The sequence below is a fragment of the Cervus canadensis genome, chromosome 4 (assembly GCF_019320065.1).
Source record: "Cervus canadensis isolate Bull #8, Minnesota chromosome 4, ASM1932006v1, whole genome shotgun sequence".
Lineage (NCBI taxonomy): Eukaryota > Metazoa > Chordata > Mammalia > Artiodactyla > Cervidae > Cervus > Cervus canadensis.
In genome coordinates, this window is record NC_057389.1 from 9,678,703 (window position 1) to 9,698,282 (window position 19,580).

General features: G+C 39.0%; 1 protein-coding gene across 2 annotated transcripts in view; it reads left to right on the plus strand.

Annotated features, from left to right (window-relative positions):
* The first annotated feature begins 375 nt into the window (after positions 1-375).
* The window catches only part of SLCO4C1 (solute carrier organic anion transporter family member 4C1), a 75,091-nt gene continuing 55,886 nt past the window's right edge, over positions 376-19,580 (plus strand). The window contains exons 1-2 of one of the 2 annotated variants that reach the window (XM_043464570.1): positions 376-1,127; positions 4,682-4,945. In XM_043464570.1, the coding sequence (XP_043320505.1) occupies positions 806-1,127; positions 4,682-4,945 (586 nt within the window). In that variant the 5' untranslated portion in view covers positions 376-805. The remainder of the gene's footprint in view (positions 1,128-4,681; positions 4,946-19,580) is intronic. The other variant, XM_043464571.1, reaches the window with a different exon arrangement.

Sequence of the window (19,580 nt, forward strand, 5' to 3'; positions counted from 1 at the left end):
CAGTCTATGGGGTCGCAAAGAGGGGGCCACACGACTGAGCAACTAGTTCAAGGGAAGAAGGCTGCTGGAAAGTTTCTGGAATTATCTCCTGAAACAGGTGTGTTCACAGCCTCCCAGTCAGCGGCCAGACGACTCCCACAACGTCTTGTTGGTTCCCAGCCCCTGGGAAGGGGCGCGGGGGGACCCGGGGGCCCCCTCTCAGGCTTCCGGACGGGCCGCGCGACAACTGCGACGAGAGAACCCTTGAGGGGGACGCCGGGGAGGCGGGGACTCGCCCCTGGTGGGCGAGGCCCGGTGGCCGCCAGCTCGCTGAGGAGGCTTCCGGCGACGGTGACGACGAGAGAGCCCCTGAGGGGGACGCCCGGGAGGCGGGGACTCGCCCCGCGCGGGCGGCCTCAGGTGGGCAAGGCCGAGGGCCGACCGCACCGCCGCGGGGCCGGACGCCCGCGCTCGGCGGCCGCCAGCTCGCTGAGGAGGCTCCCGGTGACGACGCCGGGGAGCCCCTGAGAGGGACGCCCCGGAGGCGGGGACTCCCTCCGCGGGGGCGGCAACAGGTTGGCGAGGCCGACGGCCGCCAGCTAGCTGAGGCGGCTCCCAGCTACGACGACGACGGCGGCGGCGGCGACAGAGCCCCTGAGAGGGACGCCGGGGAGGCGGGGACTTGCCCCGCGCGGGGGCGCTGCCACCTGCCCGGAGGAGGAGCCCCAGCGGAACCTGGGTTTATTTATTTATTTATTTATTATTATTATTATTATTATTTTGCGGCTGCGGCAGCCCCAGGGAGTCGGGAGGACGCGCCCGGATCATGAAAAGCTGCAAAGGCATCGAGAACCCGGCTTTCGTCGCTTCCAGCCCAGAAAACCCGCGCCGCCTCTGTGCGTCGTCGCCTTGCATCGAGATCTCCGTCGTGTCCACCCCGGACGCGGGCTCGCCGCCGCCTCAGGAGCCCCCGGAGCGCCCCGAGTCGCCTCAGCCCTCGGGGGCTCCCGACGCCTCCCGGCTCGGGTCGCTGTCCGAATATGAGGAGGGGCCCTATGGCTTGGGCAGCTTCCAACCCCGGGCTCTCCAGCGCTGCAACACGCCCCGGGGCTTTCTGTTTCACTACTGCCTCCTGGCCCTCACGCAAGGTGAGGACCGGCGCCGGCTCCCGGGAGCTGGGGGCGAGCGGGGGGCGTCGAGGGGCGCCGGGGAGGAGAGTTGGGGGGGGCAGGTGCGCCGCCAGCCCCGGGGGTGAGGGGGTCTGCGCGCCCGAGAGGGGTGGTCCCGGGGCTCAGGACTCGCGAGCGCTCGCACCGACGCCAACCAACCAGGTTCACGCTTCTGCATTTTTAGCTTCTCTTTTTAGCGAAACATTGAAAACTTGCCAGGCAAGCTCTTTCTCTTTTAAGTGTTCTACCTCCAGCCTAGCAATTTCCTGCAGAGAAGGTGGAAATGAGGGGAGCCCTCCTTCGGGAACCGGGTGCTCGGGGTGGGGTGGGGGGCGCCTCTCTACATTACAAAAGCATGCATTTTGCTAAAACAAAACAAAAACAAACAAACACGCTTATTAAAGGGGTTTGTCTTTACATCGCTCTGGAAGAGAGTCGATAAATGTGCAGCTGAAGGTAGGGGGTTCGCCAAGGAGAAACTTGTTGGACATACATAGGATTGGTCAGATCTACGCATTCAGGATTTTTGTAATTGGAGCGCACTGGATGCTCTCGTGAGCCCAGGGAATATAAATCTACAGAGGCTTCAGGCGTTATTAACTGGTAAGGCACTTCAAACCCCATATCTGTTTGTTCACGGATCTCTTTTAGATTCTCTTGAGAGTTACTGATAAAAGCCCAGTTTTATACCCTCAGAAGGTTGCAATCTAAGTCTCGATTGGAGGGGTAGGCATTGGGAGAGTGGTTCTTATGAAGGAAAGCATGCAGAGAATGAAAGAAATGGAACTTATGCTAGGGCGACAAATTAAGGACAGGGAGCATTAAAATGGAGCATCTTCAAGGACATGCTATAAATTAGCTGGGATGTAGTAGATTTTTTTTTTTTTTTTGGTCACAGCTTAAAACTTGTAAAGAGGCAGTCAAGTACTGATGGAAAGAAATGTAATCGGAAAAAAATGGGGTTGAAATTGCTTTTTTTAAAGATTAACAGAATAGTGAATCGAAATATATTCTAGCTGTTTCTATTCCTGCCCCACTGCCTTAAAGCAACTCCGTGGGGCTTGCACAGGTTAGGTGCTGAGTAAATATTTGTTGATTGCGAAGCAGCTGCAGCTCTTCTCCTAGTGACAGTTTTGTGCTTGAGTTACTTCCCTTTCCACCTTTCTTGTCCCCACCAAAGTTGGCCCTCTCTCAGCATCTTAACCTTAATTGTCCAAAATCAGTGATTACCAAGCATCTTAAAGTCAAATGTAAAGTTCCAAGAAATTCAGTTCAGTTGCTCAGTCGTGTCCGACTCTTTCACAAGTAAAAAATTTATCTTGTGTTTTAAGACACATTCTGAAACTGCAGTATTCCAGAATATATCATTTTATGTTTAATATAAAATATTATTTAAAATTATTATCAAATGTAATTGAAATTCTTAAAGAAATGTGTCAAGTTTAGCCTGGAGTTACCCTACCTAGAAATCTCCACCTTCAGAAGTGTAATCTGAGCTGAAAATGATTCCATAAATTCTTATTTCGGCTTAAGTTTGAATGACTGAAAACATTATCATGTTTCTCAACCTTGATTCTTGGGAAGACCGTTTCCAAGTACAGTATTATAATAGGTGATTAATTTGTGAAAAAAGACCCAAAACTTGTCAAATGAGTTTACTTAACCCAGCCACTTATCAAAAATAAACAGTATTTCCCTTAGCATTTAATTTCCTAATGTACCTCCTAGCTTCTTGCATTTACAGTGGACATAGTATGCAGCCTTTCATGAAATTTCTTTTTTTAAAAAAGCAAATTTCTTGGAGTTTATGTAGTGTAGAATTTACTTTGGGATCCTAGGCTTAAAATGCTGTCTTTGCATAACAGTCTACAAATTTACTTTCTCAGAAATTTTTTTTACTGTAAAAACAATGAATTCTAATGACTGATTTTTAATCAGTATAGCAAGGGTGTTGGGAAGTTGATTTTAGATGGGAACTTTTCAGATTCTCAGACAACCTTGGTGGTGGTGGTTTAGTCACCAAGTCGTGTCGTCTCTTGCGACCCCATGGACCATAGCCTGCAGGCTCCTCTATCCATGGGATTTTTCAGGCAAGAATACTGGAGTGGATTGTCATTATCTTCTCCAGGGGATCTTCCTGATCCAGGAATCGAACCCTGGTCTCCTGCCATGCAGGCAGATTCTTTACCGACTAAGCTATACCTCCTTATAAGTCTGTCATTCCTAGCTATTTAGAAATTTTATCTTAAAACTTCAAGAGCTATAAATTGGTGTATAGATTTATTAAACTGATATGAAAGTAAAAATCATGTTAGAATTTTAAAATTTGGGTAAAGTTTCTTGCAATATATTCCCAGTTACAGTCTTGATAAAGCAAAATATGAAGAGATTATAGAGATAATGTCTTGGATATACTCTTTTCTATTAATTAATGATTGAAAACAATTCATGGTAGCCTCTTAAGTAAAAAGAATAATCAGTTTGAAACTTTGTAATTTGATCAGATGGTTTTTATTTTTACTTTATAGTAATATCTCGGAGAAGGCAATGACACCCCACTCCAGTACTCTTGCCTGGAAAATCCCATGGACGGAGGAGCCTGATGGGCTGCAGTCTATGGGGTTGTTAAGAGTAGGACACGACTGAGCAACTTCACTTTCACTTTTCACTTTCATGCATTGGAGAAGGAAATGGCAACCTACTCCAGTGTTCTTGCCTGGAGAATCCCAAGGGTGGGGGAGCCTGGTGGGCTGCCGTCTATGGGGTCGCGCAGAGTCGGACACGACTGAAGTGAATTAGCAGCAGCAGCATAGTAATATCTAAACTTCTGTATAATCAGTATCCTAATCGGACATTTTTGTTGTTAGTCAGATTTAAATTTTCAGCTTTTTCTTGTTTATTTTATATTCTTCCATCACAGTTATAATGAGCAGATGAAGTGTAAGTTGTTTGTTTTTTATTTTCTGTCACATTGCCTATGATTTAGAATGCTAGTAATTGAAATAGACTTTTAGTTTGTTTTTGCCCCAGGAACTTTTAAATGATGACTTTAATGACTCTAAGAAGAAAATAGAGGTTTGAGAACTCAATTGCACCTTTCATAAGACTAAGTCAAGGATTGAGTAATTTGAACAGTTTTAGCATTTGACCTCTCAATCACCTGTATGTTTTGTATTCTTCCAAGTGAGGCCCATGGGAATATACTATACCTGGAAACTCTCTAATGAATCAGCTTCATGAGACTTTACCAGTCTCTTTTGTCATTTAAAGAAACATGGTTAGCTGTGATTCGGTATGTGATAAACATCAACTTTATTTAACAACTGAAAATTCACAAATGTATAATTTAAAAGAGAACTGATTTGTAAAGGAAATATGTTTGGCTTGCTTAGTTTTGAAACTTTGAGATTTTTAAAATTGGACATTTAAAAATATCAAAAGAAATGAACAAACTTTAGTATGTCATTTTAGTGATCATACTCTATATGGTAAGGTTGTAATAATGCACATAAATTTCCTCTTTTCTCTTTTAGGTATTGTGGTGAATGGCCTAGTAAATATTAGTATTTCCACTATCGAGAAGCGCTATGAATTGCAGAGTTCCCTGACGGGCTTGATATCATCAAGCTATGACATTGCCTTCTGTTTGCTGTCTTTATTTGTATCATTCTTTGGTGAAAGAGGACACAAACCAAGATGGCTTGCGTTTTCATCCTTTATGATAGGGCTGGGAGCGCTTGTGTTTTCACTGCCCAAATTTTTTAGTGGAAAATACCAATTTGGGTCCCTTTTCAAAGGTAAGTTTCTGTTCCCTTTCTGCTTGTTTTAAGAAGTTGTGTTGGCTCTGTATTGCAACTCACTTGTATGGGTATGTAGGTAAGGGCTTAACTGTTTTCCACTGTTTGCTGGTTTGTTATGATGTGATTTGTGTGGAGTAGGAGATTATAGAGACAGATCGTGCATTGTTCATTGCTTCAGTGGATCTCCAAGTTTTTAATCTTAATACTCATTCCCCATATTATACACAGTCTTTCTTAAAAACATGACCTGTTTTGCTTTGCCGGTGGTGTGGCTTCACTGGGGCTTTAAGATCTAATTTTTCCCCTTGGTAGTTCTGTTCGCTGTGCTTACAGCGCTGCACCCTGGACCTGTTGACTCCTGATTTGAGAATGAGAGGTGAAACTTATAGGAGTAGGGCTTTTCCTGGTACTGAAACTAGCTTCACTTTGGACTCTGATTTAGAGACACAAAACTTCATGAGTTACCTAAAGTGTTCCTCCGCTCAGTACGTTATTTAAAGACTCAGAAAGGAAGTTTGATTGTAGTCCTTCTCCTTTTCTCCCCCAAAGTATCTTTTTTAATGGAAAATCAATTATGGTAGGGCCCAAGAAATGTGCAAATGAAAGTAAGACTTTTTAAACACTTTTTGTCCTTCCTGAGACTTTTAATATTGAAATAAAATCAGAGAGCTATAAAATCAGAAGCTTTCAGAAGTTAGGTAAATGAAAAAAAGGCTTATAGTAGGAAGAAAGGGGAACTGTCGCCTGCTGCATGAGAGCCATTATTTTTAAAAAGTTAAGATTTTTATATTTGTATTAGTATTGAAGATTCATATTAAAGTGTTAACATTTCCCAAGATCTATTTCCCAGTTGTAGACTGACAACAAATAGGACCGTATTTTCAATAACAAAGTATATATATCATGCAGCGTGGTTTTAGGGGTGTACTTACTAAGTAAGCAGACTTCATTTTAGAAACAAAAATAGCATATGCAAGTATATAGATCAAGAGAAGATGTTTTAAAAAGGTAGTTCAGCTTGAAATGAATGAGATAAGGTAAATGTGTTACCTATAGAAAGAACAGTTACTGGATTCTAGTATATTATCAAAGATTCCATGAAATTTTATTAGGTCAACTGCACATACGTTCTCTGGGAGTAGTTTTAGGAATAGGACATGGAGGATTTAGTACAGTATCTTTGATATCTTCATGGTAAAGGAAAAGCTTAATTTTGTGTCACAAGAAATACAGAACTGATTCTGTGATAGCAAAAACATCATTGTATCGATAGCCTTTAAGTGGTGATCTTTGTCCTGAATTTAATCCTTCATTTTTCCAGTTGTTCAGATGCCCTACTTGTTCTTAAAGTGTACAGACTTTGTTTAAAAAAAAAAAACAACTTTAACTCTTTGAACTAAAACATAAACACCTGCTCGAGTGCAAAAGCCTGATCTGTCCTCAGCCATCTTCTTAGCTTCCTGTCTTTCTTACACCCGTTGTGTTGCAGCCAGTTTGAATAATTTCTATTTCCCAAAGGGAAATTGCCACAGATTAAGGATTGTGTGGCCAGAGATGAAGGTTCTTGAAACCAGGTTGTAAACTTTTAGTACGTTATTGTACATCATGCAAGTTTTCACCACGTTCATGTTGATGTTTTTCATGATTTTAGTTGAAGTAGATTAGGTAGAGGAATTGGATGAGCTGTAAAATTTTTACTCTAAATTGACTCATAATTTAAATAATAATTTCTCTATGGCAAATAAAAGTAAAAATTCAGTTTGCCCTTATTCTGCCATTGGTATGATGAATATTTATTGATATGAACTCTACCTGATGCCGAAATAATAGCAGTGAAACAGTTTCATGCCCTCTGGATTGTATATACCAGTGGGAGGAAATACAAAGTAAAGCAACAAACATGATAACTAAAGATTGAGGTGAGTGTATAAGGGAAGAAATAGTATTAAGTAATAGTGCACACAAGGAAAAATACACGGGCAAGGGAAGGCTATTGTGATAAAAACTGGATAATGAGGAGCCAGTCCTGAAAGATGATTTCTAGGCAGGAGAAAAAATGGTCGCAGGCTTTGGAGCAGGAAACAGCTTGGTAGATGTTAGGAAGTGTCAATTTTGGCCAGCATTATGGCAACCCACTCCAGTATTCTTGCCTGGAGAATCCCATGGACGGAGGAGCCTGGTAGGCTACAGTCCACGGGGTCGCAAAGAGTCGGACACGACTGAGCGACTTCCCTTCACTTTACTTCTCTTCATCAAAGGTAGGGAGAATGTGGCATGAGATGAACTTGAGAGGCAGGCAGACCCCAGTGTGAGTCATTTGGATTTGTCTTTAAATGCAATGGGGATTCATGAGAGAGTTTTACACAGGGGAGTACATGATCTTATTTATGTTTTTAAATGATCATTTGGCTTCTGTTGTTCTGAGGGACAAGAGTATTTGCGAGGAAGTCACCCAGGAGATTTTCACTATAGTTCAGGTGAGCAATAAAGGTGGCTGGGGTGGGTTGCTAACAGTAGAGATTTAGAGGAGAGACTGATTTTCAATGTATTTTGAAGGAAAAAGAGATGGGTCTTTATAATGGATTGATTGTGAAGAAGGAATGGATAATGACTCCTTCATATTTGGTTTGGCCAATTGGGGCCATTTACTCTCGTGTGGAAGATTGGGTAGAACAGAATTGGGAGTGGAAATCAAGAATTCAGGTTTGGGCTGAAGTATGAACTGCACACTATATATCTAGTGTTGCAATACATATCTCTGGACATGAATGTTTATGTAAATATGCAAGTCACTCTTTAGTCTTCATTCCTAGAAATGAAAACACTGGTTAGAAGGGCTTCCTTATTCTGATTTTTGATAGGTAATGTCACACTGACTTTTAGGGAAGACTGTACCAGTTACTCTTCCACAGTCAATATATGAAAAATGCCTGGTTGTTATTTTGAAATTTTTACATTCTTTTTTTCCTGAAACTTTTCCTTAATAGAAATGTCACTGGGGTGTGTTTGTGTGTAAGTGGAGGTGTTTACAATGTAACAGATACAAAACTCAGGGTTGAAATTACATTATATATGTAAAGGAACCTGGACACTTGCAAGTGGAATGTTAGAAGTTGTGAATCCCTTCTTTTACCATGTAGAACCTTAGGACAGGGCTTCCCATGTGTCTCAGGTGGTAAAGAATCTACCTGCAGTGCGGAAGATCCGGATTCTATCCCTGGGTTGGGAAGATCCTCTGGAGAAGGAAATGGCAACCCACTCCAGTATTCTTGCCTGAAGATTTCCATGGACAGAGGAGCCTTGTGGGCTACAGTCCATGGGGTAGCAAAAAGTCAGATACGACTGAGTGACTAACACGCACACACATACACATGCACACACCCCCTAGGAAAAGAGGTGAAGTGACTTTATAGTGATTTCATAGGTGGTCAGTAACAGCTAAAATTAAGACTAGTTTTTATGCTTTGTTTAGGGTTTTAAAATTTTTTATTTATTACTGGTAGTTGGTTGATTAAGTATATCAAATAATTTCTATATTTTTATGAAATGAAACCCTTTCTTCCCTAAATTCACAAAGCCAGTTTTATTTTAATTTCTATTGAAGTATAGTTGATTTGCAATGTTGTGTTAGTTTCTGCTGTATAGCAAAGTGGATCACGTATGTGTGTGAGTTTGCAGTGTGTCTGACTCTTCGAGACCCCATGGACTATAGTCAGCCAGGCTCCTCTGTCCATGGAATTCTCCCGGCAAGAATACTGGAGTGGGTTGCCATTCCCTTCTCCAGGGGTCATTCTGACCCAGCGATTGAACCCAGGTCTCCTGTGTTGCCTGCAGATTCTTCACTGTCTGAGCCTCCAGGGAATCCCACATTTACATATATCCACTCTTTTTTAGGTTCTTTTACCACATAGCTCATTACGGAACATTGAGTAGAGTTCCCTGTGCTATGCAGTAGGTCCTTATTAGTCCCCTATTTTATATATAGTCGTGTGCATATGGCAGTTCCAGTCTCCAGGCTTTTCCCTTCCTTTGTGAAAGTCGCTCCGTTGTGTCTGACTCTTTGCAACTCCATGAACTCTACAGTCCATGGGATTCTCCAGGCCAGAATACTGGAGTGGGTAGCCTCTCCCTTTCCAGGGGATCTTCCCACCCAGGGATGGAACCCAGGTCTCCCGCACTGCAGGCGGGCTCTTTACCAGCTGATTTGTCAGAGAGGCCCCTTGGTAACCATACGTTTGTTTTCTACATCTGTGACTATTTCTGATTTGTAAATAACCTCATCTGTACCATTTTTTGAGTCCACAAGTAAGTAATATCAAATGATATTTCTTTCTCTGACTTACTTCACTCAGTGTGAGAATATCTAGGTCCATCCATGTTGCTGCAGATGGCGTTATTTTGCTCTTTTTTTGTGGCTGAGTAATATTCCATTGTATACATGTACCACATCTTCTTCATCCATTCCTCTGTCAATGGACATTTAGGTTGCTTTCATGTCCTCACTATTGTAAACAGTGTTGCTATGAACATTGGAGTATATGTATATTTTTGAATTATAGTTTTCTCCATACATATGTCCAGGAGTAGGATTGCTGGATTATATGGTATCTCTGTTTTTAGTTTCTTAAGGAACCTCCATGTTCTCCATAGTGGCTTTACCAATTTACATTGCCATGAACAGTGTAGGAGGGTTCTCTTTTCTCCACACCCTCTCCAGTATTTATTGTTTGTAAATTTTTTGTTGATGCCTATTCTGAACTGTGTGAGGTAATACCTCATTGTAGATTTAATTTGCATCTCTATACTAATTAGTGATGTTGACCATCCTTTTGTGTGCTTTTGGGTCATCTGTAACAGATAGCCAGTTTTAATGGTCTGTATAACTTGTCTGCGCAAGTGAATTAATCTACTTTTGTAAATACAGGATCATGTAACCACAAATCTGAGTTATTTATCCAACTCTAAGGAGAATGTTGAAAAAAACTGGAGATTTAAGTGAGAAAAGGAAAACAAATGAGTTTGAAAGCTTTTGGAAATAAATTAGAAGAAAATGTATAATATTCTTAGGTAATTTTATATAAATAACCTAAAGAGCATAACATTAAGAAATCATATTATTTGAATCATACATGCCATTTTAAGTTAATTTGAAACCGATATTGAGAAAATTAATATATTCCTTTGTATGCTTTTTTTGTTGCTGTTGTTTTGAACTTGAGGGAAACCAAACATCAGTTTGGATGAAATACTCTCTGTTAAGAGGAGATTAAAGTAATGTAGTATAATTGGTAAGTAGAAGAACACAAAATATGAAATATGATAAGCATGTATAATTTCCACAGGTGTGAGAATACAAAAGGAGGTTAAGAATTAGCAAAAAGGAAGAAAGGTGTGTTTGGAAACAGCTTGAATTTCCTATTTTATAAAAAATAAATATAAGTAGGTTTGGGAAATTATTTTCTTAAAGGAAATTTTAGTGGAGACATAAGGGTTAGAGGCAACGATCTAACTTTGAATGGAGAAAATAACATTTATCAAAGAGAAGTTTTGCTTGCTGTCATTGGACAAACACAAGAAAAAAGGAAGAATTAATTTCAAAAATGGAAGGACAAACACAAAAAAAGGAAAAATTAATTTCAGAGAAATAAATGCTTCTAAGGGTTAATTTTTTTATATGTTAACCTTAGAATAGAAAAATGTCATAAACCATTTTCAAGTAAATCATATTTGCCACTCACTTTTGCTGTATTTTAACAGACCAATAACAGAACATATTTTAATATAGCTTTTAAATATTGTTAAAATGCAATAAATAATCAAATCTTTGCCACATAACATTTTGTTTTCATCCAAGCACTTTTTAATTTCCTTTGGATGAGTGTTAATTTGATGTTGGTAAATAAAATGATCTCTTCCTCTCTTTGAGACTTTGTGACAGAAGTCATTAGTAAATACTTAGGAATTATAGAGAACTAATTACTAAATCCAGTAAAGCTGTTTTTTCTCTGTTGACCAATAGTTGGATAAATTTTCTTAAGTTGTATTATTTTCTTGTTTCTCTTTCGTATCCTTTTCTTTCAAAATATATATATATATATATATATATATATATATAGGGCTCAACACTTCCCATTTGCTTAATCACTAAATTTCTAATGTTTTAGAAATGGTATTTCAGGGAGCATTTTGCATCAAAGGACTTTAGTTACGCAGGCTAACTAAAAACATTGAACTAGGAAAATGATTAAAGCAGGACTCAAAATTGGACTTAATTTTTAATTACTGTTTTGTCTTTGTTTTGTGTTCTTAAAGGTTTTTTATTTTTTTTTTATTTTTTTAATATGGAACGCTTGCCTAGAGTGGAGAAGACAGAGGTCCAAGAGTTTTTCAGTGCAATACAGGATGCTTTAATTTTGCTTGGCCTCTGAGTGTTCCTTCTTTATATTGCCTCTTTTGTATGAAAAATCACTTTTATTTTTCTTAGATTTAAATTTTACTATAATGAAATAAAGAGGAGAGGTGGTTTCTTAGGTTAAAATATGTAGTAGTGTAATAAAGTGGATTATTTAAAATGATCTTTAAATTTAATATACAACAGTAAAAGAGCTAGAGCTAACTTTTAGGGATATTCAGTGCTGTAGAAGAAACTATCACTGTTTTTAATATCATTGTTTTTACTGTTTCCCAGACTTCCTAGATAATATGAATTATCCTAGATGATTGGTACCCTTATTTAATGCCCTATGGAGATCCTAATTTTAATTCAAGAAGTGGAACTTGGGAATGTATGTTTTTTAAAATTACCCAGGTTATTTTAGAAGTCCATTTGGGAAATATGTGTCCAGTTTAGAATTCCTTATTTTGTAGCGTCAACTGTGGACATAGAAATAAATGTTTCTTTTCATTTCAGGATTATTGCTTTATATTTTCCTTTAAAACAGGAGTTTCACAAGCATCATGAAATACTACCTACCTTAATATAGCCAGTTTTGTTGAAATTCACATGACCTAACTTCTGAAATAGAGGAAACTCACAGAGAAAAATAAGTAAGGAGGCATGTGTCAATGAGATGTTAGCACAAACTCAATTCTGCCCAGTTATAGTTTGCAGACAGATACACATTTTAAAATTCATGGTCTTGAACAAGAGAAAGTAATGTTGCTACATTTACCAAAATATGATCTGCCAAGCCAAGTTTCTGATAGTATTAGGGATATGTTAAACATGGGTTCCCCTAGTTCAGTGAGTTTGGGAAAAGATGAACGCTAAAGACGTGCCTTATTGTATCACTGTAAAAGTGAATGCATTGTGTGACTCTTTGGCTGGGGGATATGGAATGTATAGTTCTGAACTTACTAACCAAAGACCTCCATAGATACGCTTGTCCCTTTTACCCTGCTTCCACTCTTCACTTTACATTTTCTCCTCCAGATTAGTGGGAAGGTCTGCTTCCCACTAATGTCTAAGTATGTGATTTTAAATCCCTTGTTGAATTTAGAAACTTCATTATGGCCAGCACCTATAACAGCATATGATGGATAGTAGGTACCTGAGAAATGTTTGTTGGGTTATCAGACATATGAATGAATGACTGGACGCCTTCAGTAGAGGCATGTTAGGAGTCTGATGACTTGTCCTTGCACAGAAGGCAGTAAGTAGGTAATGGCAGATAAAGGCAGTCTGGGATTCTCTGTTCACATTTTCTATTAGCTTGGCCTTATGGAACCCAAAATTACTCCATAAAGAATAATTTCCCCTTCCTTTTGCCACTGACTTGGAAAGAATTGTAAGTTATCAGAGTCAAAGATTATTTGCCATAAATGACCTCTGTGGGTAAGATGTAGGATCTGAAAAATTTGCAACATGAAAAAGGAAGCTAAAATGAGAAGCATATTCAGAAATAGAAGCAAAATGCATTGGTATTCTATTTTTGGCTTTCATCTTAATTGCTTGCTAAAATATTGATTTCACTATCTACTGTACTTCTAAAGTGATACTAAAATGTCAGATGTTTTTGGCTAGACTTTAGTAGTGATTACCCTTATTTATCTTCATGTGTGAAATAAAAGGAAATGCTCTGAAAGGGCATTCAAGCGGACCATAGCCATAGCTGTGTCTAACCAGATGTAATATATGGGAGGCAATGATTAAGCAATGCTTTTTGTAGCTTCCTCAGAATGGTTGGTAAAAATTGTGGTAAGAAAAAAATGAGGAAATTCAATTTTCTTGGTCACTAGTTCTTAAAAATGCACAAATTAGCCAGTGTGTTTTACTGTATTTTTTCTTTTATTTTAGTGGTATCAGCACATTACATTGAGTGAAAGTATCAGTAGTATAGCAGGGATATCAAGGCCAGACAAAACAGTTTAAATTTTTGCTCAAGCACTGTATGATGGAGCTGTGTGATCCTGCACAGGTTTTTTTCAACTATCAATCATGATGGTAGTAGTAACTGCTCCTTCATAGGAAACTACACGCAGTGCTAAGGCAGTGCGTGGTGTGGGTAAGTTCTCATCAAATAATAGTAATGAATAAAAATTATGTTCATGCTAATTAATGGCTATTTTAATGTAAAAAATTGCCTTTCTTGGTTTGTTTAGTTATTGTCAATGGTGGCTACAATATGGACAACTAAAAATCTTTCAGTCTGACACATGTTTTTGTAAGTGCCATTTGATATCAGCATATCCCCAAAGTCTGGCTAAACTTGATTTGCTGTAGCTAAATTAATTGGGGCTACTCAATATAACATACTAAAATATTGCCTTTTAAATAGTCAAGTTGTCTTTTTCTAAATAGTTTTAATTTTTTCCTAATTTTGAATATGATATGCCCCTTTGGCAGCCAATTAGAAGATAGAAAATTTGTAAAAAATGATATAAAAGGGGAAAAACTAGAATATACAGAATAAAAGGAAGTAACTCTGCATGATAACACATCCTAGATAGCACACTATCAGTAGTTCAGCCTTTTAATGTATATACATATTCATATGTGTATTCACAAGTAGTTATGCACGATTGTACTTTTACATTACATAGTCATTAATACTGTAGTCATTGGATCCATCCATAGTCATTGGATGGCTGGATGGCATCACTGACTCTATGGACATGAGTTTGAGCAAGCTCCAGGAGTTGGTGATGGACAAAGAAGCCTGGCGTGCTGCAGTCCATGGGGTGACAAAGAGTTGGACACGACTGAGCGACTGAACTGAACTGAGTCATTAATACATACATTCTCCTACCCTCTTACTAACCTTTATACATATTCATATATCTTTATATCATATTTTCACATATATATACCAATGCACATTTTAAGGAAACAATATTTTGAACTTATGGGTATCTATTTTTTAACTTAGAATATATGTGGGATGTTGTAAATATTAAAAAAGACAAAACTGAAGAATATTTATGCTTTTATATTATTTCATTTTATAGATAATCTAGTTAATCGACCCTCCTTTGCTGTGATTTTTATTAATGCATTTTATTTTTCTGGTTAGAAAAGTTCTGTTGGCCACGGCAGACAATTTGAGTAATACTAAACAGTAGCAAGAGGGGGAAAAATTTCATTATTATTCTTTCCTCAAGAGAGCAACTTTGGGATTGTCTTAATATTTTTATTGTATATGTCTCTTATAGACTTAGTATAATATTTTTCATTGTTTACAACACATGAACATTCTTATTCTTGTACCATATTCAATTATATATATTAACCATTCTCACAGAGCTAAATATTTACATTTTAAAAGTTTTCCATAATAAATCACCTCATGATAACATTTTTATGTTTAAAAATTGCACTATACTTTGGTAGTTATACAGTTCTTAACATTTTGAAATTGACTTTTTTCATTCAGAATAATTCTGTAAAGACTCATCAGAGTTGAGTTTATTAATTACTCTTTCCTTTTTATTGCTAATTAGTAAGTTTTTCATGGTATGGATTTACAAAGTTTTGTTCAACCATTCACCTGCTAAAGGACATTTGAGTTGATCTTAGTTTTTTGGCTATCCCAAGTTAAGTTATAAGCATTTGTATATGGATTTTTGTATGAACATACTTTTCAATTCTCTGGGATGGATGCCTAGGAGTAAATCTGATGGGTCGTGTGACAGTTCTCTGCTTAGTTTATTACTGTTTTCCAGACTGACAGTACCATTAGGAATGTATGAATGATCCAGTTTATCTACGTCCTTGCCAACATTTGTTGCTGTCATTACTTTAAAAGTCTTTTCTAGTATTTATTTTTATTTATTTTATTTATTTGGCTGTACTGGGTCTTAGTTGCCACACACGAGATATTCGATCTTTGTTGTGACATGTGGTAATTTTTAGTTGCAGCATGTGAGCTCTTTAATTGGGGCATGTGGGATCTAGTTCCCAAAAAAAAGATGGAAACCAGGCCCCCTGAATTGGGAGCATGGAGTCTTAGCCACTGGACCACTAGGGAATTCCCCCTCAGTATTTTTTATTTTACCCATTTTGATAGGTTGTAGTGAAATCTTGTTATGCTTGTAATCTGCATTTCCCTAATGGCTAATGATGTTGAGCATCTTTGCTTGTGCTCTTTTGCCATCTGTTTGTCCTTCATGTAATATCTTTTCTTATTTTTTGCCCATGCTCTAACTAGATTGTTTATTTTTTACTGTAGAGTTTTGAAAGTTACTTATGCATTCCAAGTACTAGATCTTTGTCACATAGGTGGTTTGCAGATGTTCTCATTTTGTCTGTAGCTTATCCATTTCAACCTCGTTAACAGAGTTTTTCACAGAGAAAAAGATTTTAATTTGAGTGAAATTCAATTTATATTTTTTTCTTTTGTTGTCAAGTCTAAGAACTCTTTTCCTAGTCCTTAATCTCAAAGGTTTTCTATTTCTTTTCTTCAAAAAGTTTATCAATTTAGTTCAGTTCAGTTGCTCAGTTGTGTCCAACTCTGTGACCCCATGGACTGCAGCATGCCAGGCCTCCCTGTCCATCATAAACTCCTGGAGTTTACTCAAATTCATGTCATTGAGTCGGTGATGCCATCCAACCATCTCATCCTCTGCCTCCCCTTCTCCTCCTGCCTTCAATCTTTCCCAGCATCAGGGTCTTTTCTAAGGAGTCAGTTCTTCGCATCAGGTGACCAAAGTGCTGAAGCTTCATCAGTCCTTCCAATGAATATTCAGGACTGATTTCCTTTAGGGTGGACTGGTTGGATCTCCTTGTAGTATAGGGACTCTCAGGAGTCTTCTCCAACACCACGGTTCAGAAGCATCAATTCTTCGGTGCTCAGCTTTCTTTATAGTCCAACTCTCACATCCATATGTGACTACTGGAAAAACCATAGCTTTGATATATGGCCCTTTGTTAGCAAAGTAATGTCTGTGGTTTTTAATATGCTGTCTAGGTTGGTCATAATTTTTCTTCCAAGGAGCAAGCGTCTTTTAATTTCATGGCTGCAGATTTTGGAGCCCAAGAAAATAGTCTTTCTCTGTTTCCATTGTTTCCCCTTCTATTTGCCATGAAGTAATGGGACTGGATGTCATGATCTTATTTTTTTGAATGTTGAGTTTTATTCCAGCTTTTTCACTCTCCTCTTTCACTTTCATCAAAAGACTCTTTAGTTCCTCTTCGCTTTCTGCCATAAGGGTGGTGTCATCTGCATGTCTGAGGTTATTGATACTTCTCATGGCAGTCTTGATTCCAGCTTGAGCTTCATCCAGCCCAGCATTTCACATGATGTACTCTGCATATAAGTTAAATAAACAGGATGGCAGTATACAACCTTGACATACTCGTTTCTCAATTTGGAACCAGTCTGTTTATAGTTTTCCATTTTCCATTTAAATCTGTGATACATCCTGAGTTGATATGACTCTTTATATTTATATTATTTGTTTATTTGACTCTTCTTTATATGTCCAATTAACATTCTGTTTGCATTTTAAAAACAGAAATGTGTAACTAATGTACTTGCCACAATAATCATTACCAGTTTGTTGTTTATTGTTCAGTCACTCAGACTTGTCTGATTCTTTCTGACCCCATAGACTGTACGCCAGGAGTCACTGGGTCAGAGAAATCCTGAAATCCCACTGGGAAGCTGTCAAGCTTGTTCCTTGAGTAAACTCTTCTCCAGCTTCTTGGGAGGGCCTTCATAATTCATTTTTCTCTGTTGGTCCTGTTTTATAATTATCCCTGGCTATATTTGGATTCTTAGAAGTTGTATTAGCCTGTTTCTTGCCTATAAAAATTAGGGAACTGAGGATCATTTTAATACTTACTCAGTCACAGTCTCTCCTAGACGAGGCTAATGGTTCATTTAACAGTGTAGATGTTTCAGAAACTGATTGATTCAGGTATTGTTGTTGTTGTTTAGTCCCTCAGTCGTGTCCAACTCTCTGTGACCCCATGGACTATAGCACTCCAGGCTTCCCCGTCCTTCACCATCTCCCAGAGTTTGCTCATACTCATGTCCATTGAGTCAGTGATGCCATCCAACCATCTCATCCTCTGTCGTCCCCTTCACCTCCCACCTTCAATCTTTCTCAGCATCAGGATCTTTTCCAGTGAGTCAGCTCTTGGATCAGGTGGCCAACGTATTGGAGTTTCAGCTTCAGCATCAGGCCCTTCAATGATTATTCAGGATTGATTTCCTTCAGGATTGACTGGTTTGATCTCTTTGCACTCCAGGTGACTCTCAAGAGTCTTCTCCAGCACCACAGGTCAAAAGCATCAATTCTTTGGCACTCAGCCTTCTTTATGGTCCAGCTCACATCCATACATGACTACTGGAAAAACCATAGCTTTGACTATTCAGACCTTTGTCTGCAAAATAATGTCTTCGCTTTTTAATATGGTTCCTAGGTTTGTCATGGCTTTTCTTCCAAGGAGCAAACGTCTTTTAATTTAATGGCTGCAGTCACCATCTGCAGTGATTTTGGAGCTCAAGAAAATCATTTCACATGATTCAGGTTTATGTGCCAATAATCACACTCTCAGTTTTGCATTGTGTCTTGTCTCTTTGGACTTAAAAGTTAAGCTTATCAGAGTAAGGAAGAGTCAAACCCTTAGACACTTTTCCCCAATGCTTATTTTCCAATTAAAAGTACTTGCTTGAAGTGCAGGTCAATAAAAACAAGTGGGTTAGTAGTATGAGATATATGCCTATGGTTACTTGTGCCTTCCAAATCTATTTCCATCCATGTACAGTAGGTAACACATACTTCATGATGGAGAGTTCAGGTTGCAGTGTCCATAATCCTGTTTATGTCTAACATACCAGCATCTGAGAGCAAACCAACAGTTGCTTTTCAAAAGAATAATGTACACCAAAAAGCTTAGTGTTTACTACAAAAACCCAGGGGTCTTCCCTGTGATTTCCCTGTGGAGACTTGCCAGAGGCTTCCTACATCTTCCCAGTCTGCCATAAACGCTGTCCAAACCTGCTGCAAGAACTTTGTCATGTTCTAGAACTCAGAACTCAGGAGGCCTCTGAGCAACACAGGTCAATTAAAATAGACTGTGGAGTAGATAAAACCAAGGCTATGGCCACTCCCTGTTAATGGCATGGAATGTATTTTTCTTGGGGTCCCCTTAATCCACTTAGTGCCATTAACAGGGAGTGGGGCCATAGCCTTGGTTTTATCTACTCCACAGTCTATTTTAATTGACCTGTGTTGCTCAAAGGCCTTCTGAGTTCAGGAACATGATAAAGTTCTTGCAGCAGGTATGGACAATGTTTATGACTGTTCATGGCAGACTGTCCAAAGAACACTGTCATAAATATTGTCCATACCCGTTGACCATACCTGAAGCTGAAGCTCCAAATACTTTGGCCACATTATGGGAAGAACTGATTCCTTAGAAAAGACCCTGATGCTGGGAAAGATTGAAGGCAGGAGGAGAAGGGGACGACAGAGAATGAAGTGGTTGGATGGCATCACCAACTCGATGGACATGAATTTGAGCAAGCTCCAGGAGTTGGTGATGGACAGGGAAGCCTGGTGTGCTGCAGTCCATGGGGTGGCAAAGAATCAGACATGATAGAGTGACTGAACTGAACTGATAGCAGACTGGGAAGATATAGGAAGCCTCTGGCAAGTCTTCACTGGGAGGACCCCTGGGTTTTTTTTAGTAAGGCTAAAAAAACAGTCCAAGCTTTTTTGCCTATATATTCTTTTGAAAAGCAACCATTGGTTTGCTCCTCAGTGCTGGTATGTTAGACATAAACAGGATTATGATCACTGTGCAACTTGAACTTCTCATCATGAAGTATGTGTTACTACCATGGTGGTGGTGGTTTAGTTGCTCAGTCCTGTCTGACTCTGTGACCTTATGGACTGTAGCCTTGCCAGGCCCCTCTGTCCATGGGATTCTCCAGGCATGAATACTGGAGTGGGTTGCCATTTCCTGCTCTAGGGGATCTTGCAGACCCAGGATCCAACTCAGGTCTCCAACATTGCAGGCAGATTGTTTACTAGCTGAGCTACAAGGGAAGAAATAATAAAATTAGACATGTGAAAGTTGGACATTTTGTTGTTAAATGAAAGGGTAGATGAAAATAAATTTGAAAGGTGCAAATAACTATAGGCATATATCTCATACTACTAGCTTATTTGTTTTTTATTGACT